A 23,411-nucleotide genomic window follows, 5' to 3' on the forward strand; every position below is an offset into this window, starting at 1 on the left:
GCCTTAACTTTTGACCTCAACCATGCAGAGTTGGAGTACGTACTGTTCTTCAGTGTTATTATTCACAAACATGTCAAATCAAAGTGTTGTGGGTAGTTTTTCAAAGAAGTATTCAGATCATTTATTTAAAGGTCACAACACTGGAACAACAATACGTGCAAGTTCTGCCTTAAAACGTAAAGGACATTGTCTTAAATCATTGATGCATCAACGTATGAAGGGGGGGTCAACCTCAAATACTATCATCGCTTTTGGACTGATTTCATCTTTAGCAATGCATCAGGTTTCATGTACAATCTTCATCTGCAAGAAACTGTAAGCTATAGACATTAGAACAGAAGAGGCGGAGCACTAAGAGAAAAGACGTGATAGCCCTCTGACATGGACCGCTGTATAAAGTTGCAATGGAAGAGACATTTTTCACCATGGTTTGTAGAGTTCACAGCTTCAACTTCAAAAAGGAAAAAATTCAATGCTTTCAGGTTGACATGTTGAAATATAAAAAGCACTGCATTTTCAAGGCCTTACGGGTCTTTAATCACAAGTATTACAAAAGCAAAGTAAAGTCAGACAGCATGACTCACTGCCTGTCTACGAATCACTTACAGAAGTCTGAAATGTGTTTGTTGTTCCTCAAGCTGCGCAAGTCTCAAACGAAGGACACCTCACTGACAAATTTAATGAGAATTTTTCGAGATGGTAATGAAAATGACATTAATGAAAATGTCACCTCACTGCATTTCATCCCTGAGAGGCAAAAGACCATTCAAACTTCTTTATTTCCTCTTTTTCCTATTCCAAGTATTTCACCCGCCAGTGTCTTTTCTCTCACCTTGGTCTTCCCCTTATGAGAGCCCTTCCCTTGTTTTCCACTCACCCCCACTTCCTCACCTCCTCCCACGGCTCTCGCTGGCACGCCAACATTGTTATTAGTGTCATAATTTACCCCCTTATGCAAACATGACCCTAACCTCGATATGCTGTAAGGGAAAAATATTCAAACTGTAGTCACTGTGAGACGACTAAAGAATGAGACAGGAGGGACATAAATTATTGCTCCGAGTTCATATTTCACTCCATAGCCTTTCCACTCACACACACTGATGCACACGTATCTCACATGTGGGGGCTCAGTAATGGCTATACATATGAAAAAGCAACATTATTTCATAGTGGGACATATATTTAGATAAGATGAATAGATTGGCAAGGACAAGCAGGGGGAGAGAGAAAGGACGATGGCAGGTAGATGGGGTATGTATAGTCAGGTGGGAAATCTGCATTTTAATTGCAGCTGTCTCTAAATGCATTTTTATGAAGCTACCGGTAAATCCTTTGTGACGGGCCGAGCGGGATAATGGGAATGAAGGTATGTTAGGCCAAGTTGAAGCTGGTTTTAAGTATGGGAGAGCGTATGAGTGCCACTGTTGTGTCGTATGGATTCAGTAGCATGTGTACACTCATGTGTTTGACCTTGGCAGCCTCTCGCTCTCCTCCTCCCTCCCTCCCTCCCTACATGTTAACCCCCCTCCCCTCCTTCAACCCCCAGGGTCCCACTCAACCTTGGCTAATTAGCTCACGTCCCGGTGGCATATGTTCAACACACAATTTATCCACAACAAGGACATTACAACTGCAGTGTCCCGCCTCTGCCTCCCGCACACTCCCTCCGTTTGTTGTGGTGGGATTCTCTGTATTTGTGTGTATGGGTTTCAGACAGTAAGGCTTTTAATCTCAACTTTTTTGCACGTATCTTGGTTTTTATGAGAGCTTAACAATCAAAAAACGAACTAGTGGCAATTATTTTGAGACAATTCATGATATTTGGAAGAACTATATTTTTTCTAAATCATTCTTATTTTCAATCAATAAAATCAGAGTGTCTTTTTTGGCAGATTTCTTTACCATATCGAAGATGTTAAGATTATGTTTTTAAATCAGTACACAATGAAGCTTTTCTAGTGGTAAACTGCTGGATTGTTGTACAAAATATATATAAAAAGAAGGTTGACTAAAATACAAAAGAAGAAGTGTGTCATTATGTCCAACGTAACACAAAACAATCCAAGAAAGTAACATTTTTAAAATACAGTTTGTTTTCGTATTAAAATGTTTAGATCAACAACTCAAAATGTTTAAATCCAACAAAAAAAATGTCTCCTGCTTATCCACTGTCTTTAGGTCACATTACATTGAATTTATTAAGAGAAATTAGATTTTTTCAACAGAAATCTGCCATATTTTCATTCCAAATATTCATAAAAAATAGAAAAATACATTGAAATCTTATTTTTCCAGTGCAGTTATAATATTTGGTATGGATTTGGAGTCACATGACATAGGAGCTATTGAAAGTCAATTTAGGACACATCAGTAATCAAATGATGTGCCCCTTAAGGCAACATCGTTTTCAATCATTTGGGTCAGTTAGCAGGGAGGTATTGAAAAACAGTAATTCATTGATCGTATACCCAGGTGAAGAGGAAGGAGTCTGATGTGAGCTCACTTTCTTCAGACTGCTGGATATGAATGTCTGTCAAACATCGGACCTTAAACTAACTTCAGCTCAGTAACTGGACCAGCATTCAGACAACCAGCTACAGAGTAAGACAAGCAATCCAGAGAGCAGCTACTTGATCTCAGTCATCTGTGGTACTACAAACAATACATTTCCCCGTTGAGGTTTCATGAATACATTCGATTCGCTGGATTACTTTCTCTAATAGGTGTTAATGTAACACGTCTAAAGTCTTGCACTATCAAGCTGGATATGACACCGCAATAAATACACCAACATGCAGGTGGTTCTTATTGGCAGCTGGTTGCCAAGCGGTCTGGCTGAACTCAACACTCCCATGCTGAGGAGGGGGGGACCTGAGGCTGCAGTTGGAGGGGCATCATGCCCCAGATCCATGTCACTGTGCCTCATCACTCCTTTAAACCACTCATAACTAGGGTCTTAGTTGAACACTACCTTGATACACTTTAAATTACCAATGCAGCCTATTTGGATGTTTTTCCTATTTGATATTATTTGCTTTACTTTTTTTAAAATGTCGGTTATTGGCGTCACAAACAACCAAATTGTACATTTAGCAAAATTCATTGTCATCTGAGACTTAGGTGCAGAAATGGTTTTATTTGTAATCACAAGCAAAGAATTTAGCCCTTCCTCTTCCCTTAAGATTACTCTGCATAAGTTACGTAAAAAGGTCCTTTTTATCTTGGATGCTGGGTATTCTTATGCTATTTTATATTAAATAATGATATACAACGAATGCATGACCCTGGATTGAATGCATAACACTAACCCCACTTAAAATGCCATAACAAATGAATATTTTAAGATAAATTCAAGATATTTTTATCAAACCCTCTTGCAGGGTTGAAACACAAATGGATATCACCACCATGCATCATAACGCTAAACAAAACCATGCAACATGACTCAATGCAACCTGCTTTATCACATGATGGAGCACAAAGCAGCAGTAGGCAATAGTTTATGCCTGGTCTATCTGGTCAAAGATAGCATATCTGCAGTTGAGTTTGTTGTAAGCTGTGTGACCTTGTGTTTATAAAACAACCTTGAACACTTTTGCAAGAGGAGAGGCAAATAGATGTGGACCGTTGTTTCCTAAGTGTGCGTTAGCTGCGTATGTGTGTGTGTGTGGTTTAGACACATACAATGAGAGGTTTACAGCTGAGGTAAACAATGAGCCTAGCTGTGTTTGTTCAAAGAGAGTTTCCATACGTCCATGAGCCGTTTTTACTAATTGACGGGGTTACTATACAATACTGAAATATATAATACTGTCTATCGGAAACCACCATCCTTGATAAGTGTCTGGGGTTTGATCAAGTTCCATAATTAGATCATGTCAAGACCATTGAGTTGAATGTGATGCTAACTGGATACACCTTCTTTATATTCCTATTCAATGTTTCTGACAAGTAACCGAACGCATCACCGTGTTAAGTAGGCCTAAATGCAAAAAACGTACCAGTGTTTGATTTAGATCTATCATGCTTTGGAGACAAGTAAAGGAAAAGTTCATGTAACATAACTTTAGAATAATAAAAAAGTAAATCATTCCAGCTGTTTATGAAACTATGAAGTCAGGAGATGCAGTCCTCTGTATTTTATCAGACTCCATCACATTGACTTCCCTTTCCCAAGTCTTCTTAATACAGCTGAGAGATACTCTTTCCTCAGAAATGTAACTCATGAATGTGTTGATAAGGTTCCTACTGGAACTGGATGTAAAGTGGATATGTTTTCCCTCACAAAATGCCTAACTGGCATAATTAATGAGAAACAGTAGCTAAAGGCAAAAATGTGTGAGTATGGGGTTTTCCCTTTACTGTAGTGTGCATGTAAATAGTCCACCAAGACTTAAATCCAAAAGTTTAGAGTTTCTTTCCAAGACACCCTGCGCCTGAAACGCCCCCTTTGGATTCCTTTGTTTACTTCCTTAACATAATGACATCACTATGTAGCACTTCCGCTTATTGGCTAGCACTCGTACATGATATGCTGAGGGGTGGGACATTTCTAAGTGGTTGACTAATCACAACAGAGCCAGCCAGCTAACCAGTCAGAGCAGAGTGGACTCTGGTTTCAGACAGAGGCTGAAAAGAGGTGCTGCAACACAGGCAGTGAGAGAAAAACTAAGAGCTTTTGTCACAGGAGAGGCACAAATTACAAACATGAACCTAAAAAACGAGCATAATAAGTGCTTTTTCCTGACAAAAAAAAAACTCATATCTCATATCTCTCTATCATCTACAGATGTACGAGTTGTTTAAAGTAGGGAGGACGGTGCGACATAGGAACGTAACCCAGCTGAATAAAAGATACTTACTGAGCCATCTTTATAGAGAAGTCTGAAAGTGTTTACTTGTTGTGGTCTCACATGGGATTTGTTTGTTGATATGAAAAGAAACACGATGCTATTCAACGAAATGATGAAACTGTGCAGTATGGGGCAGCGGTCAATGGCTCGTGGAGGAAATGGTTTCTATTATGACCACAATTCCTTACGCTATCCTTTCCTCCAATCGTTCTAACAGCTGTGACTCAATGTTTCCAGTTTAAATGAGTGGGGGTGATTCAGTGGTGATATGTAATCAAGCGATGACTAATCATAGTGCAAAAGTAAAATGATGATCCACCTTAATGGATATTTTCCTACATCTTTTCACATTTAAGTCAGTTATCAATTGCAATATGTCTTTTAGTTTGTCTGACACACACACACACACACACACACACACACACACACACACACACACACACACACACACACACACACACACACACACACACACACACACACACACACACACACACACACACACACACACACACACACACACACACACACACACACACACACACACACACACACACACACACACACACACACACACACACACACACACACACAAAGTTGGTGACATGAGTCCTTGGAAAGTGCAGTATTCAATTTGTAACTATTATGGAGACAAGGACACGGCCCTTTATGCGAGCAGCCACAGAGAGAAAATGGAGGCAGTCACTATAGCAACCGCCAGAAGAGCGCCCAACAAATCAACAAACAATGCAGACCAAGACTTTTCCAGGGGAGCCATTTAATGCAAAGCCTTGAATCATTCAAAGTTGTCCTCTTAAGTTTCTGAGACCTGTATTGGAGTATCTGTGGGTGTCTAAGCCCCAAATGTTTGGTAAAAAAAACCCATTAAAAACAAACCTTGTGTGTTTTTCTCCACACTTGTGTTTCAAGGCCGGCTCCACTAAATGCGCCAAAGAGCTGTCTTCTTGGGTCACGGCAACCTCAGACTTTAATTTGTGTGATCAGCCTTCAGGAAATGCTTACTGCTACTAAATCACTCTACATAACAATGCTCACTTATTGAAAAGATGTTGTGTATTTATTTTACTATCTGCTTATATTGACCATGTTTGTTTGTTGTGCATAAACCTGAGTTACAGATGTTTCCGGTCATTCCTGAGAGGTTGTGAGAAGGCCTTGTGGCTGTTCTGCTGTAAACAAAGACAATGTACTTTCCTCTTGAACCATGTTTCTACTAACATAACCTGAATCAAACCTAAAGCCCTGTGTGCTGTGTACATATACTTCTAATGGCCCTTTCCTCAGTTTGTTCTGCTCTGCTCTCACTTTCCCATGCCCTTTGTCTCAGAGCAGATAGCTTCTTTGGTTGTGACCTTGCTCCAGATTTCAGCAGTATAGACACAAAGCTGCAGCGTCACTGATGCTGCCCGATCTGGGCTGTCGGTGTGTCGCAGCAATTAGTTTTAGAAGTGCAGATGACAAGGAAACTCTTTTTGTCATTGTGTGTGTGTCATTGTGGGATCGGTAGGACGAAGTAGGGCTAGGGAATTGAGCATTGTGTTTTTAATGAGGATAGATTATGCTCATTTTCAGACTCATATTTGTACTTCTGTGTCATGTCTCCACGCTCCTATGTTCAAAAAGGTCTTTATTTTTCTCATACTGCCTGTGCTGCAGCGCCTCTTTCCAACCTCTGTCTGAAACCAGAGCCCAGTCTGCTCTGATTGGTTAGCTGGCCAGCTGCTTAAAGAAGTCCCGCCCCTATGCCTATCATGTACAGTGTGTTGTAGTGCTTTCCAAAAGAAGCACAAGTGTTACATAGTGATGAAATGAACAAAGGAGTCCAATGGAGGTGTTTCAGAAGGGGGGGGGGGGGGGTTGAATAAATTGACAATCTAAAATGACTAACTCTCTTCAGTGACTTTTTATTGAAAAATGACACATCTGCAGTTCCACAAGCTGGATGTTGATTCCATATCTACAATGAAGTGATTGACAGACATTGATGGATGTGCACATGTAATCCAGCACAATTTGTACTCCCCGTCTTAATATCATGTTGTATTTCTGTCAAGGTGAGTGTTTGCTTTATAATCTGCAATTGTTGTTGCCCCTTTATCCATGGGAGGCGCCAAATCCAACCACACTGAAATCTTAATGATGACCAGATAAAGTAGATTTCAATGACAAATGACGCTCCTTTGAGGGTGGGAACTCATGCAGATTTTTTATCATCAGTTTTCTTTCTTTGTACGTTTGATTTGAAAGCTGGTACATTAAAACAATAAAGCAATAAAAAAAGGTTGCCATCCATCAAATGTAAATATTCTTCATGTTGTGTGCATTATTCCCAAAATATAGCCGTGCATATATGACATCTTTGGACGATTTTGGATCCACACATAATGTAAAATACTGTCTGAACCACATGGTTGCACCTATGAGGGTCAGTGGCGGTTAAATAAAATAATGCAATATTTCATGATATAATTAAATCGTTTTGTCTGAGGGAAGATGGTGGAGTGGAGAACTACTTGTTACAAGCACATCTTGCACAGATTTGATGAATAAATAAATAAAACAGGAAAGAAAGAAAAAGGAGCTGAGGGCAAGGCAAAGCGCTACAGAGCACTGTGGCTGTCTATTCAACTTTGTGCTTTTGCTACAAAACATAATGTAATCTCTCCTTGAGACAGAAAGATTTTTTATAACCTGCGCTGGCTGGGCCTTGAGCGGGAGAAAAGACAGGCTGGGTGAAGGCTGTTTATCCCGCGGTGCCCTTGATATAAACATGTGAAAAATCTGTTTTCTCTCTCAGCTAAATCAATACAAAGGCATTCGGCCTCTGAACAATGTTGTAGCACTACTGCAAAAGTTTTTCTTCCCGTCTCCATTCAAAGCCGTGTCCTTCAATGCAAGGGGACACTGAGGTTCCTACTTAATGTAATGCCGTGAATGTGGCCATACACTCAATGTCGTCCTTTCTCTACACCAAAGATAACCTTCTATGAAGACTCTTCTGTGACATATGCGGTATCATTTTAAACCAGAAGTGCAAGCAACCCGAAGGCCTGCTTTAGAATAAATGCTCAGAACTTTTGCATTATTCTCAGACAGTTTTTCCTCATTTTGACAACTTGTTTTTCTCTGGATTTACTCCTGCCTAATCACTTCTGATTTCCCCAGAGCCCATTTTCTCCCTCTGCCTCTCTCAGGTGGCAGCCAACCCTAACCTGTGATCCCTCTAAGGAGCAATTAAGATAAACCTCTAATTCATCTGCCTTATCCCGACCTGTCTTTCTCAGTCTCTCATTCACTTGACCTCCACTCCTCCCTTCCTTCAAACTACCCCTCCCAACCCTCCTCTCTCGCCCCCCCCCTCCCCATCCTCCTTCAGTGACAGAGGCAAGGAGAGCATTGAGTCATGACATCATAATTCACCAGCTCCTGTTTTCACGGTTAAATCAATATCAGTGTGTCCGAGTCAAGGTTGGAGGCTGGCCTTCACAGCTCAGCTCTTCCTACTTCTTTCTCATAGAAAATCATATAAATTGTCCCTAAAATAATTAAGCCTTCAGATCCGTCGCTGTCCTATATTTTTTACCGGCTCCAGCCTGATAAACAGCACTGCCAGAGAGTCAAGGTAATGCTGAGAATAGAACTGGGCTCTGATTCCTTCTCTGTCTCCTTATTCCCTCCTCTCTCATATTAACAATATTGATTTAATTACCCAGGCTTTTTGAAAACTGCTTTTTATTCCTTTTTTTTTTTTAACTCTTGATGCTGTGTGGCACATTGTGCAATCAGCCACATATTTTCTGTATTATTTGAACTTTTCTTAGCTTTTCCAATGTGAGCGAGGAAGTGGCTTAAGATTATTGTTTGAAGAGGTTTCTGCAATTTCTTGTGATGCATCCTGAATATGTGAGAGCCCTAAAAAGTACGCGTGTGTTTTAAGGTGTGCGTGAGAGAGAGTTAGAGAGGAAGAGGAGGAGGTGGAGTGAAAGGAGGTGCCTGAGCCTGGGGAGGCGGAATATGCAGAGTCTGAAGCAGCTCTCACAACGCGGGGACAGACAGGAGCTAATATAAACGTGCTGCCCTTCACTCGGGGCTATCAGGGGCTACGAAAACAGGCTACTTCTGTCACTGACCTCCGGAGCTTCAAAGAGAGGACGCGAGGAGCTCCGGCCAATGCAGAGCTCTCATGGCCGCGCTGGAGGGCTGCCGCTGTAGGGGAGCCAGCGGTCGGAACAACAACAGCATCCTCTACAGCATTTTGAAGAGTGACAGTCTTGCTACCGCCGAGGAGCGACAGCATCAACACCAACCCCAACAACAAACATTGCAACACTTGCTCCAGAAGAGCTCCTCAACCGCTGGCCCTGCCTCGCTGCAGGAGCTCCGGCAACAGGCGTGCTCCTGCGGATCCACCCGGCGCCGAGGCGTCCTCCGCTCCCCGCAGGTCACCTGCAAAGCCGCCTCGGCTGTTCTCGTGAAGACGCTGCGTTTCGTGAAAAACGTCCCCTGCTTTCGTGAGCTGCCGGAGGACGACCAGCTGATGCTGATCCGGAGCGGCTGGGCGCCTCTGCTGGTGCTGGGGCTGGCGCAGGACCGGGTGGACTTTGAGACGTCCGAGACAGTAGAGCCCAGCATGCTGCAGCGCATCCTCACCGGGGTGCCGGACCGGCAGAGCGAGGTGCTGGCCGGACAGAACAGGGGGGCGGTCGGGGTATCTGTGGTTGATATCGAAGCCATTAAAGCCTTCCTGAAGAAGTGCTGGAGTGTAGACATCAGTACCAAGGAGTACGCGTATCTGAAAGGAGCTGTGTTGTTCAACCCAGGTAGGCTCACACCTGTGTGTCAAAGTTATTTTACTCAGGTAGTATGAGATGAGTTACACTTTAGACCTCACCCAAGACTGCGTTTATCATACGAATATTGATAAGCCTCTACTGCTTTTATTTGTCAATTTAATTTGTCTTTTAAAAAAAAATAAAGAATGCGATATTTAGCTGCAACATCTGGATCATTAATATGAGATATAATCATTTATTTCAATAATCTAGACAAGTTGTTACTAGTTTGGGAGATTTGGGGAAAACAGGGGTTAGTAGGCCTATAGCATCATCTTGCTGATTTACGCATGTTTGGAAAACATACAGAACTTTATCTCATTCTCACTTTCATCTCGTGTCTTCCTCCCCCCCCCAAGATGTGGAAGGTCTGCGCTGCCTGCACTACATTCAGTCTCTGCGTCGCGAGGCACACCAGGCTCTGAACGAGCACGTGAGGCTGATTCACCGCGAGGACACGACGCGGTTCGCCAAGCTGCTCATAGCTCTGTCCATGCTGAGGGCCATCAGCCCGGCGGTGGTGGCGCAACTCTTCTTCAGACCCGTCATTGGCAGCGTCAGCATCGAGGAGGTGCTGATGGAGATGTTCTACGGGAAGTAGGTGGACTGATTTCAGCTGATTCTGCTGTCAGATGGACTGAATGACTTCAAAGCTCTTTCTTTGGAGGTGAAGGAAGCAGATGAAGAGGATAAAAGAGACTGAATTTCCGTGTGTGTGTGTGTGTGTGTGTGTGTGTGTGTGTGTGTGTGTGTGTGTGTGTGTGTGTGTGTGTGTGTGTGCATGAGAGAAAGAAAGAAAGTGTGGCAAGATGTGTTAATGAGGAAAATACAAAGCAGCTGCTGGAATTCATAACTTATTTGTTTTTATATAAACTATTTTTCTATTATAATAAAAAAATACTCTCTGAACTTTCTTTAACTCTTCTTTTATCGGATATCAGCGTTATCATTTCTGACACACTTTTCACTGGGACAAGAGCTGAAATCATTCTCATACAGAATGTTATGAGATAATATATTGCAGCATGTAGGCAATGATTGTACCAGTCATAAATCTGAGTAACACCTGATTCATGTCGGCTCCTCTTCAAAGCAGATAATGATAATGTGAAGTCCACAGTTGTTTCAGACGTAGCTACAATTTGGTTACTCACACTTCTTCCATTGCCTCAGACAATAGGTAAGTGCAATTTGACAGTGGCAAAGCAAATTCTTAATTCAGGTGAAATGCCATGTTAGACCACAAGAGTGCAACAGAATACCACCTGGAGAAGCTCTGCTGTGAACATGCATCATCTCTGCCCATCCGAAAACACACATCGAGTATAGGTGGAGAAATGGTGTAGTGAAAGTGCCTCAGGTAATGTTCTAACTGTTTCTCCAACTCCGGCCATTACAGTGAGGAATTATGTGGACACAGACTAAAATGCCCTTGGCAGAAAGTAGAGAAAGGATAGACTCGCTAAGATCGTATTTGGCCAAGAAAAATAATCTAGAGACTGCACATAGAGGCAAAGATGGATAATGTAGGCCTATAGCATCATCGTACAGTATGCTGTTCCATTAACCCTACAGGGATTAACGGGACGATGAAGTGACGTACAACAATTGTGCAAAGACTTTCTGCTGTAACAGTATAGTACGGAGCAATATGACCTAATTATTTATTGAGTCCCTGGACACCTGAATACCACTTCCAGGTCCCATACTTAGTCACTGTTCAAAGGCCAGATGGCCTGTACCTGTGCTCAGTCCCTGCAGTTTAGTTTTGGCCAACTCTTATGAAACATTTTTTTTCCCCCAAAAAGGTTACTTAAAAAAAACAACCAGGCTAACAATTATTCTCATTTCCAATTCATATGTTGATAATTGGCAATATATTGGTCTATGACAAATAATAGAGAAAAAAGTCTAAAGTGACGTCTATTATTGCTTCATCAATTCAAAACCCATATTATTTAGTTTGATTAGAAAAAAGCAGAAAATGTCAACAAGATTATCAAAATTATAATTATTCTTTATTTCAATTAACTAGTTGTTCCATCTCTGAGTCACATTAAGACATTTTGAATCATACCATTATCAAAACAAAGATGGGAACAAGTAGGCATGGATAGTCTTGCTTCCAAAGGAGAAACAGATTTCTATTTTAATTAAATAGATCATCAAATGACCTTCTGTTCCTGGGTAGACCTTGAAGCAGGGAGCATTGCCTTCAGGAGCTACAGTATATGAAACCTGACAGTTTGTGTGAGTGGAGGAGTCAGAGAGTGAAGGGCGCAGGGTGGCACATTGTTCAAAAGTCACAAAGCAGAAGAGTTTCAGCAAAGCAAGAACCTTATTAAATCTCTCTTTGATATCTAGTGAAACGGACTGATGGGATCAAGGGTATCATGCGCCACATTCCTGCGTTTAATGGAGGGGTGTGACATGTCTTATTGAGTAAAACTTGTCAAGGATCTTTTCATTCATCCCTGCTTCACATTTTTATGAACTCACAAGTTTGGCAACCTCAATAGATAATGCTGTTCTGTAGTCTTTACATTCAAAAAATATAATTAAAAAAGAAGGCAAATGGATCTTCAAGTATTTTTTTCACAAAACAAATTGGAGTCTCATCGAAAACTCAATGAAACGATGTTGACAAGAGCAGTATGGGTTTTCAAGTGTGCCTTAAAGGGGGAAGACTTTGCTTCTGTGCTGATTATTAATAAAACACTGCAGATATGCATAGCAGAGCTTTTTTTTTTTGCCTTCTCCGGGGTGCCAACTAGTGAGATTTTATATTTGGCTCTAAAAAGCTAAATGCAATCAAAATTAAATGACACAGGGGAGGAAGTCGTTCCAGACAATAAGCAAAAAAACATGAGATATCACCTCGATATTCATGTGAGACCATCACTGATAACTGATACTCAAACACCTCCCGGTGGTATGACAAGGTATTGCAGGGACAACAATAACACAGAAGCACAAACCAACCCTGACACACATACTGTACTGCAGCTGATATGCTTTACTCAGGGATGGAAAGAGCAGGGTACTTTATTTTAGTCAAGTAAAGTATGCTTCATTTAAAGGAGTTTGACTGAATAGCTACAAGTAGTATAGACAGGAGGTCAGTTACAGTGGCGGCTGGTGGTTAAAATAAAGTAAGTTGCGGACAGGGGAAATGACCCACAGTAGGACATTTTTGAAAATTAAACCCTTAAATGGTGACTTCTGGTGAATTTTGGAGAAACAAATTGAGACTTAAAAATTACGAGATTAACTTTCAACAGATTGAAGGTATCACAAACTGCATTCAAGCATTACATGACCATGCTCCTACTGATGATTGTCAAATGGCTGTGGAAAATACTGGAATTTTCCCTTAGGCTATGTCCCTGTCTGGGGTTTGGGGAACATAAACAGTAGCCAATTAAATTCTCCTGCCTCAGCAGTACCCAAACAAAATAAGATTTAATAAAATGAATTAAATGTATTGCCAACTGGGGTTATTGAATAAAAAAAACCAAAAACTAAAGGACCGGGAGAGGCCAAAGTAGCAATAAGTGACAACAGGAGAATACCTATTTTGAGTGGAATAAACTTGACCTACCACAAAGCAAAAGTCAAACACCAGAAATAAATCTCATACTACAAAACGTAGAAGAAATGTCCCCCTTCAATTCAGATATTTACAAACTATTTACAATTAAACAAGTAATATTTAGGTATATTAATGCTGTGAGGTGAAACATCCTAACACTTTTAGCTGCAAACACCCAACAGTTTCAAAGTGCAGAAACACATACTGCCTGCATCACTTTTCTTCCCTTAGCAACCGTTACCACTAGTAAACAAAACACAACTAAGCAAGTCACGTTTGAAAAGAAATCGGTTGATTGGAACATTATCTTATAACTTTGCCTACTTTATGGTAGTTTAAAGCGCTGCTCCAGCCAAAAAACACGATTTGGCTCTCATTTTGCAGCAGTTTTAAGTTAATAACCTCAGCCGCACGTTTTCTTTCTGTTTTAGATTAGTCAGACGCCAGCTAGCTACCTAGCTAGCTTGCTACTGAACCCAATGACGGATGTCTAGCATCCAAGGATTTTAAAGCATTTTGAAAGAAAATAATAAACGTAGATCTGATCTATAACGTTACAGATGCAAGTGTGTATCTTGTTTCTAACAGTGACGTTACCCTTACAAGCTCTACTTAAAAAGAATGAAACTAAGCCTACAATGAAACTCCCTGTTTTGTCTGTCAACTCCCTCCAACTTTCTCCGTATTAATTTCAGTCTTACTCATTAGAGCCAATCCTGTCGACCACGTCGTTGAAGTTTGCTGAAAGCAAGGCCTTTTCCGAAATCTGACGTTTATGTTGTACTGTCTTTAAACGTTAGCACAGCAAAGCACTAACACAGAAAACACAGAATATTGAGGCAGAGTTGGTGGTGATGAACATTGTTATCGGTCAGACCTCCTGTCAATCATCTTTACATGAACGCGCACAACTGATTCAAAGCGGTGAAGCGGTGCTTAACGACAACGCCTCAAAAGGTGGATTGAGCGATCAAAAAAATGAGATATCGTCCCAATGCCAAATTTGGCCTGTGAGAGCCACTGTTTGTACAGTTTACTTCACAAGCAAGTAATGAATCGTTCAATATAACAGAAACACGTCCATGTGACGTTTTTAGCTTTTATGAAAATGTGTTATCTTCATCTGCTTAAATGGACGGGCCGCCACTGGTCAGTTAAGATGAAGCAGTAGGATGGTAAAGGGAAAACCAATAATACGATGATGAGGAATATACTTATTTAATGAAAACATATATACTACAAAACAGAGCCTTTATTTTCAAACCAACATTACGTTCCTAAAGGCACTAGCTCGGAGGGGATCTCGCCCGGGCTACTCGATGTAGAACCGCAACTGAGTGTATTGCTTACTAGAATTACCCAGAAGTTGTCAAATTACACATAAACGAAAGAAGAAAAAACACACACACAAATATGTTTTAAAAAGTGAACACCACGGCGGGTGCAACAACCAAACTACACACTTCTTAAACAACAGTAGACACAAATCTTAACGAAGGCAGACAACACAGACATGTAGGACAGCAAGCAACTGAAGCCGAAACATAACAAAGCAAAGAGATACTGCACCATTTTCACCCAAGCACACAAACAAATAAACCCGTTACATTGCGTGCTAACGCGGAATTCATTGCCAGAGTTAACCCACTAATAGTTTTTGTTGGCCCACTCACCTGTTTGAAAGCATTCAGGTAGTTTTGCTCAGTGAAATCCCCCTCAATCTGCTCCAGGTTAAACTTCTCTGGTCGTTTATCCTCATTCAACCATACCAATCCGTTCCACTGTGCTCCTCGAAGTTTTCAAACATTTTTAATTGAAAAAAGCACTTGCAGCCACATCTGAATATAAAATGTTCCTCAGTGAACCAAGAACTCATCACAGGAAGATCCGCCATTTGCATTTAGTAAGACCTAGCAGTGAACCAGGGGTCATACAGAAGGGGTGCGTTTGATTTGTGACATTTAGCGTGCTCAGTGGGTGGTGCAATAAACCAGTGGATAATTAAGGTACAGTCCACCTTTCTAACCTTAGCCCACAACCACCTAACTTATTATAGACAGACTCCATTATTATAGCTACTGTCCATTATCTGATCAATCTGGCCCAGGTGGGACCAACCACCCTTTTTACATATCTGCAATCATGCAGCTTCGTCTGTGCTGCAGATGCTGATTTTACTCCTGTCCTTTCTTTATTCCAAATAGTACAATTATTTGAGTTAAAAATACTTACATTTAGGTACATTTTTAAATGAATACCAAAAAACCCACAAAAACCCCACAGAGATTCTGTTACAGCAACAAGGTTGTCATTTGTTACATCCACTCCTTCATATCTCTGTCTATCTCGTCTAGATGTTTACTTTTTTTTGTCTCCAATTAAGGCTTTAATTGCTCTGGGTAATAAAGAGACTATTAATCGAGTGTCTGGTGATACAACTCCAGCTGTCTGGAAGAGGCTGCCAACATGCAACAGTCACCAGCTCTGTTGTGCTACACAAAATGTGTGTGTGCATGAATGTGTGCATGCCTCCAACTGCTGGCATCATAATGAGGCCAAAGCTAATTCCAGCAGTTTTGGTTCATTTGATTTTTAATTGATAGTCATACATGGTGCTTCTTTGTGTTTGCAGTCTGAAACCATTAGGGCTTTACAGTTCATTTTAAACGCTCTTGCACCAACACAAAAATAGCCCATAGCCTTGAGTTCTGACAAACACTTCTACTCACTTTCTCCCCTCCTCTTCTTTTAACTCTGTCCCGTCTTTTTCCTCTGCCCCAGTTTCTCTTTTTCTGTATTCTCTCCTGGGATTGACAGAGAATCAGTGAATCTGTTTTCTGTGTCTGTTTGCCAGCGTTCAGTCACAAACACCCCTTGTAGGTAGAGTGAATCCCCAGGAGAGGGCACTGTTTGGCAGCACTGAACCACCACTGTGTTTAAATCAAGCATCAAATGAGACTCCTTGGCTTTAAGCCAAAAATGTTTATTTTATCAGCACTCTTTTAGAGGTTTATCTTTAACATTTCTCCCTCTATCTGACAAGAGAGATAGACAGGAAACACAGGGAGTGAGCAATGGGGATACGATGCAGCAAAGCTCCCCTCGCAAGTGTTGAACCAGAGAAATGGTGATTACGATGGTGAGTGTTTGAGACTATAAGGCCTCAGAGACCTCCAAATCAGCCCACACTTAACTGTGTCCCAGCAGACATCTGAATACGGTGCTCTGAACTGTAAACACTATGCACTACACATCACACAAGCGATTCTTCATATTCAATACTGTTATGTCTCTTTTATAACTGCATATCGGTCACCTAATTCTGATCGACTGCAAATCTTGTTAATATCAGATTAAATCATTTTCCAATTGTACTTAACTTTTTGTAAATGTTTTCTAAAATAGCTCCATAGTTTCTCTTTTTGTACAACTTAATTCCCCCTGTTGTGCTTATGTATGCTCCATATACACCAAAGCTAATTCCTTGAACCTACTTGACAATAAACAGGATGCAGATTCTGACATTAAATGCTATGTAACTGTATAATTCTCTCATTCACACTGTGCATTGACTTTCTGCTGTAAATGATCATGTCTGTTGTCGGTGAGTGTTTATTATGTACCATGAGAATCATTGAAAGACAGGAACACAGTCCAAACAGACTTCTCGAGAGCATCTCCTCTCCTTTTTGGTTAAAGGGGATCTATTAAGAGGTTTTCCCTTTCCTGTCCTGTAGTGTGTTATTTTTGTGCATGTAAAAGGTCCTTTGTTTACTTCTGTAACCCAGTGACATCACTTTGTAACACTTGCACTTCTATTTGCTAGCTCTCCAACACATTGTACGTGATAGGCTAAGGGGCGGGACATCTCAAAGTCGTAGACCGATCACAACAGAGCCGGCCAGCTAACCAATCAGAGCAGACTTGGCTCTGGTTTCAGACCGAGGGTGAAAAGAAGTGCTGCAGCTCAGGCAGTATGAGGAAAATAAAACCTTTTTAAACATTAAAGCATGGAGACATGTCACAGTAAAGGCACAGAATACACATATTAACCTGAACATGTGCACATTATGTCCTCTTCTTGTTTACAAAATCTCTCATTAATTATTGTTTGCAAAGCACATTTTACTATCTCCCTGTAGGGGTAATTGAAGTTAACTCATTGTTTAAGTCTGCCTTAAAACAGTAATCAATTAATGTGTTAGCTTGCAGTAATTATTCTTCCTGTTAATACAAGCAATTACAATATCCTTCCTGAAGTGCTTCTAACTGTAAGTGATTTAACTAAAGTGATGCTTCAGTTATATTAAGACAAATCAAATGAGTATCTACTATCTGTTCACAGCAGCTCAGCATGGAAACACTGTGGGGAAACGCGTAGAGATACTAAAAAATGCGGCTCTTGATTTGATTAATTCCGACTGTCAGAAAATAAGTAACGAAGAGTGATGAATAGGCCATTTATCTGACTATTATTGTTGATTTTTAGAGAGTAAGTGCGTGACGCAGACGTTAGGAATGACTGCAAAGAAATGGTCAGAGTTGGACACAAAAAGAAAACATCAAAAAGGAAATCAATGTTTTTAATGTGCAGTGAGAAAGTAAGGGCAACTGATAATGATTGTGTTTCTATAAAGATAGACATTTCTTTCCAAGTGAAAATCGTGTTTATATATTTATATAAATATCTATATTATATATAGAATACATATCTATTTGCTATGCATACTCAAAAATCACACCTTCAAATATATTTAAAAAGTCTTTCAAAACACAAATGTATTCTTTTCTTTCCTTAAACATGAACTATCCATAGGAACCAAAGTAATTATCAGGATGGGAATAATATTATGTTTTACAAACCAAAACATTGAAAATGCTTTACTTTTGAATCTAGAACAGTAGAGGACATTTTTTTTCATGTGGGACTCAAAAGCCACCTCCACCTCTTTACAAACCAGGAACCACATTGCAAGTGTACAAAACCAGCATAACACTTATACACAAATCCCCTTCCTGTGGTAGATGAAATGCAAATAAGTATGACTTCTCAAGCAAACTCTTTTCTGTTATAAAAATAGATTTCTTTTTTAAAATAATCTACAGATTTCCTTTTAAGGTGAGGCATTTCACTATCACTCTAAAACAGCAAGGCTGTTTGTTTCAATAGAAAATATGAAGCTTTAGAGAGAGAGATCTGCCAGTCTGTCGTTCTGTCTGATTGGAGAGGACAAGCACCGCCCCCCAATCGCTCGTCCGTTTCGGTCCCACAGGACGGTTTATTTTTGCCAGCTCCTCCTTCTTTTTGCATATTCTATGATTTTTTAAAAGAGAGTTTCCTTTCAAACTAGATACACCTTTTACAGGTAAACAAAAAGAAGTTTCAGCTCAGTGAAGCTCCTGAAATGTCCAGGCAATTTCCAAAAGTGTTAAAAATGTTCTCTTAACCTACACAAAGATTTAAAAACAAACATAACAGCGCAGGTACATGACATACTGGCTTTCCAAACAAGCGTGTTGAGATAAGAATAAAAAAACAAACTAAAAAGAGGAAAGAATAGAAAATATACAAATCTGTATAAGAAGTTAAAGCAAAGTCCTACAGTAGAGAAGGCAACAGACATGATTGAATTAAACCAACGAAAGAAAATAAAAAACAGGAAAACACTGATGCTACAAAGAAATCGAAATATATGTACAAGACCCTGTTTTCCTTTTGTTGTGTGTATGCACATTTGTGTGTGTATGTGTGTGTGAATGCGAGTGTGTGCACAATTGCCATAGAGTGTAAGTTCTTTAATGTGAAGTTCTTGCAAGTCCGTATCTTGCAAGTAGATGAAACAGTGTTTTCATTATATCTCCTGTAGTTCCACATAGAAAACATCCTTTGTCACAGAGGCGCTGTCCACTTGCAAAAGAACAAGGGGAAACTGTCCAAAAACATCATGTATCTCCGCTGCTGGCTGCCAACGCTTGGAACCAGATGGATCCAAAACACCTTGCACCGTTATCACGACCATAAACTCTGTTTCTACCAGAGCCTCGCCACATCCGGCTCTTCCTGCAGCTGACGCCGAGCCCGTTCATCATTACCAGATGACGCTTGAGATGCTTGTTTCTCTCGGCAGCAGGGGGAGCATGGCGTTGTTGGCGTGCGCCTCCTCCAGGCTGTGCTCTCGGCTCTTCCCGGGGGGCCTCTGTCCGTTCAGCAGTGTCAGTGGGATGTTGCAGTAGGTGTGCTGGTTCCCCAGGGAGGAGAGAGGTGGCAGGGTCCCTCCTGGGGGTAAGTCATACTCGTAGCTGCGGTAGTAGTGTTTCTGCCTCATCGTGGTGTGGTAGGTGTTGTGGAAAGTGGATCGCAGCTCGGGGTGGGCGGTCGCCATGGCCGTAGAGGTGGCCGCCGCCATGGAGATGGCAGAGACGGTCTGCAGCTCTCCAAAGGGGCCTTGCTCGCTGACGTCCAGCGCCGGCTCGTGGGTGAGCATGGGCTCTGTGCGCCTGAACGGCATCTCGTACTGCAGCTGCTTCCAGAACTTGGAGTTGAGCTTGTTGCTCTTGGGGCCGCGCCACTTGATGACGGTGAGGGTTTTAATGGTATGCTTGAGGGCCTCAACCTCCTGGTAGTTCATGATGCCGCGCAGCTCGGCGCACTCGATCAGGATGACTTTGATCTCGCCGGTCACCAGCATGTTGCGCAGTCGCGTCTCCAGCTCAAAGATACTCCAGCCTCGCCGCACCACGTAGTTGGGCGTCATCACGATAATGAGGCGCTTGCTTTGGTCCACGCAGCGTGCCACGTCCTCTATGTAGGCTGCAGGAAAGAGATGAGGAAGAAAAAAAGGAACATGCATAAGAGATAAGAGCAGATCAATATTTGAATAATGTACATTCAGTATGTCTTTTAGCTTAGATAAGATTTAAAGAGGACAAGACCACAACACTTAACAATGATGGATGAACATACAGTGTCAGACACAAAACACAAGACATTGACAATCTACTGTCCAGTATTTGATCAAATAACACTCTGAAGTTCATAGAGGAAGATGTAAGGACTATATACGAGTGTATACAAACATAAATAAAAGCATGGTGTAGTTTGTTTTGGTGCAATGTAAAGTCTTACTCTATGAATTGTAATCAATACTGAAGGGCAGACCGACAGATAAAGCTAAGCTTTGCACTAAATGGTTCTAGATGGAGGGGGAAATGATTGATAAAGTAATCAGTCTGTAGGGTTATGCTGATTTTATTCTACTGAACTGGGCCTGATGTTTCAGATCACACAACAGCGCCACTCTCTTTGAAACTTCCTAGGGGCAGGTCAATGACAGCGGCTGATACAAGAGGAAAAGACTGAAGGCGAGTACCTCCAAAGAGTCGTGTTTCATCCTGGTAATGCTCATTGGTGAGACCTAAACATAAACATTTTAACATTTAGGTCACAGGCAGAACACAGTACAGACACAAAAACATGCTCAACAAATTTGTAAAAGTAGCTGCCTCTCTTCACGCTCGTCCTTCTTTATTTCACATATGATTAATCACATATTATGTTTCACTGATTGGACATTCATCTACAATGAGTTTGCGTGGCACTGATGCTAGCGGCAATTTTCTTTTTGATTAAAAGGAAAGAGGCGGCGGGGCACGGAGCCTTCGCACATTTCCCACTGATGTTTAATTCTATCTGGACCAAGTGAGATGTGTTTGTGTTTTATCTGGTCCACATGTAGCCTACAGTACAAACACACAGCATTAAGCAGAGCACACTGTGTACCACTGGCACAGACGGACTACTAATCAGAGTGAGCACGCAAGAGGATATGTTCAGACAGAATTTTCATGGATTTATTAATGCATAGATGAAAACTGGTACACTGGTAAATGTTTTCAATCTCTCAGCTCCTGGTACACACTATATAAAATATTCCTAAGTTTGGCGGACAAAATATAAGAATAGCCAATGTGATAGACTTTGATTTGCTACTTTAACCCAGAGAGCATACAACATAGGTTCTTGTCCATAGTATTTGACTACATATTGACTTTTTCTTCTTCTCTTTTTTGAAAATGTGGAATAATATGCCACTCATTACTTGTAAGTGAATCAGCACGAACGGCACAAAACATTAAAACACAAGACAGAGACAGTGAAGAACACAACAGAAGACACACAACAAACATATATTGTAAACTAATGAAGTTAACTTATCCATTATCATGCCTTCTTATACTCTACTTCCCGCTTAATCACTCACTCGCATCAATCAACAAAAAAAAGTTGTAAAAGTTGTACTAAAGCTACACCAAAGATATGGCTCAGCGTGGGTCCTGAACTGAAGATCAATCCCTCCGTTCAGGCATTGATCTGTTTGACAGTGATTCAATTTAACACAACCCAATCCTAGAATCGTTTCCAGGCATTTCATAACACACACCAGCTGCCATTTCCCTCTCTAGATGTCAAGTCTATCTGCAATTTTATCACCTATGCTTATCCATCCAGAGCCAGTTTAGAAGGTCTCAGCTTTTTTATATCAAACTCGTTACAGGCAGCCATTATTCTGCTACCTCCACCACATTTATTTCACACAGCATAATCTTGCTACTAATTTCTGACCTTCTCAGCCTCTGCATACATTCCCAATGTTTACGCTATTTATTCCCCAAGGTCGACTTAACTCAAGAATCCGTTTTCTAGCTGGATTTGGTTTTAGCTTCCTGCAGGGATCCAGACCTACCTACAATCTCTCTCTTTATGCCAGTCTATCTGAAATGTATACTCATATTCACACTCTGGAGTAAAAGTAAAACCTGCCTCTTTCTAAATCTACATTTGCCATCAAGACTCTCTTTTTCACCGAAACATAGAAAATGGCTTCTAGATTTTAGTTTCTTAATAATTTTCACCAAGTACTCCACATATCTGGCATATCTTCGGGACACTATTATAGCCATGTGTTGTTTCCTGCATGCTCGTCATCTCAGGCAAATCACTACCACATTTGCAACAATCTTAACCAACTTAATTCAGTTCCTGCTCACCTTTGCCTCGTTTAAATTAGATGACTCGTACATTACATGACACCATTTCTGCCTTTGACCCACCTTAACTGAGAACTTCCTCTTAAATGTTCATCGTCCTTCCCTCTTCAACCTCCAATACTTCCTAATTTCATTAAATCTCATATTGTTGTGCACCATACCATCATGTACCAAAATGTGCCACACAGTCCCTCTCCATCCTATACAGTACGACACAAATACACATGTAAACACAGAGGGCCTCAGCTCTTACTTCCTGTTGGAATGAGGTCTCGGTCTGGGATGAAGAGTTTGTAGCCGTAATGTTTCTCCAGGACATCGGGGAGGATCTCCAGGGCGAAGCGTTCCTCCTCTCTGGTCTCCTGACTCCACTGGTCAGGGTCCACTTTGGTGTAGGACAGGTACGCATCGTAGTCTTTGTTTTCTGAAAAACAAAAAGGGAGTGACTCATGAAAAAGGTGCTCTAAATACAGTGACATCCAGCTCAAAAGGCCTAATATCCCAGGAACCCTCATGGCAGAAGCGAACATGTGTTAACACACACACTAGAGGGAGATGCGTATTAGAAAACCTGAACACTACACCCTTATTTGATTGAAACTATCTCCTTCATAATCCATACAGGTCTTAAAGGAATTTAGTTTTGCTTTGGCTCAAATTTCAAAGCAATTCTACTTAGAAAAAAAAACGCTTAACCCAATCATCTGCACAAATTAAGTTAGGGCTTGAAATCTCATCTCAATTAGAAGCCTGTATCAAATTAAATAATTCATCACTCATTTAGTTTATTAAAGCCAGCGTTTGTTTTAATTACATTTGTTCAATTATAAACTATCAAGTAATCATTATGAGATAATGCTGCCAGAAATAAAACTAACTAAAGTATGAGAGTATTTGATGGTCATTTCCTCAAAGATTATACTTAATGGAAGTACAATTGTTCTATTTTAAAACAAGTAAAAAAAGATGGAGAAGAAATTCATTGTTTTTATGAGTATGTTATAGTTCAGTAAATGTAATATATTCTACAGACTGACTTCACACTACAGTAAAAATGACTTT

At 40.8% G+C, this 23,411-nt stretch overlaps 3 protein-coding genes across 4 annotated transcripts in view; 1 reads left to right on the plus strand and 2 right to left on the minus strand.

Annotated features, from left to right (window-relative positions):
* LOC134867195 (uncharacterized protein C13orf42) overlaps positions 1 to 16,138 on the minus strand; it is a 29,202-nt gene extending 13,064 nt beyond the window's left edge. Inside the window, exon 1 of one of the 2 annotated variants that reach the window (XM_063887587.1) lies at positions 16,031 to 16,138. The gene's annotated coding sequence lies outside the window, so the exon portion shown is untranslated. Of the gene's footprint in view, positions 1 to 14,974; positions 15,159 to 16,030 lie in introns of those variants that run through there. The other variant, XM_063887585.1, reaches the window with a different exon arrangement.
* nr0b1 (nuclear receptor subfamily 0, group B, member 1) lies at positions 8,452 to 10,548 on the plus strand. Its single transcript, XM_063887584.1, has 3 exons — positions 8,452 to 8,499; positions 8,815 to 9,697; positions 10,069 to 10,548. The coding sequence occupies exons 2-3, from the start codon at positions 9,061 to 9,063 to the stop codon at positions 10,308 to 10,310; spliced, it is 879 nt and encodes a 292-aa protein (XP_063743654.1). The 5' UTR covers positions 8,452 to 8,499; positions 8,815 to 9,060; the 3' UTR covers positions 10,311 to 10,548.
* Positions 16,139 to 17,901: 1,763 nt separating the features above from the next.
* il1rapl1a (interleukin 1 receptor accessory protein-like 1a) overlaps positions 17,902 to 23,411 on the minus strand; it is a 152,975-nt gene continuing 147,465 nt past the window's right edge. Inside the window, 3 exon segments of the mRNA XM_063887579.1 lie at positions 17,902 to 20,112; positions 20,672 to 20,716; positions 22,603 to 22,773. Coding sequence (XP_063743649.1) covers positions 19,391 to 20,112; positions 20,672 to 20,716; positions 22,603 to 22,773 — 938 coding nt within the window. The 3' untranslated portion in view covers positions 17,902 to 19,390.

This window comes from Eleginops maclovinus, chromosome 7, assembly GCF_036324505.1.
Source record: "Eleginops maclovinus isolate JMC-PN-2008 ecotype Puerto Natales chromosome 7, JC_Emac_rtc_rv5, whole genome shotgun sequence".
NCBI classification, from domain to species: domain Eukaryota; kingdom Metazoa; phylum Chordata; class Actinopteri; order Perciformes; family Eleginopidae; genus Eleginops; species Eleginops maclovinus.

Coding starts and splice junctions, on each gene's coding strand:
- nr0b1 (XM_063887584.1), top strand. CDS start 9,061: ATGGCCGCGCTGGAGGGCTGCCGCTGTAGGGGAGCCAGCGGTCGGAAC. Junction 9,698..10,068: donor AGCTGTGTTGTTCAACCCAG/GTAGGCTCACAC, acceptor CCCCCCCCCAAG/ATGTGGAAGGTCTGCGCTGC.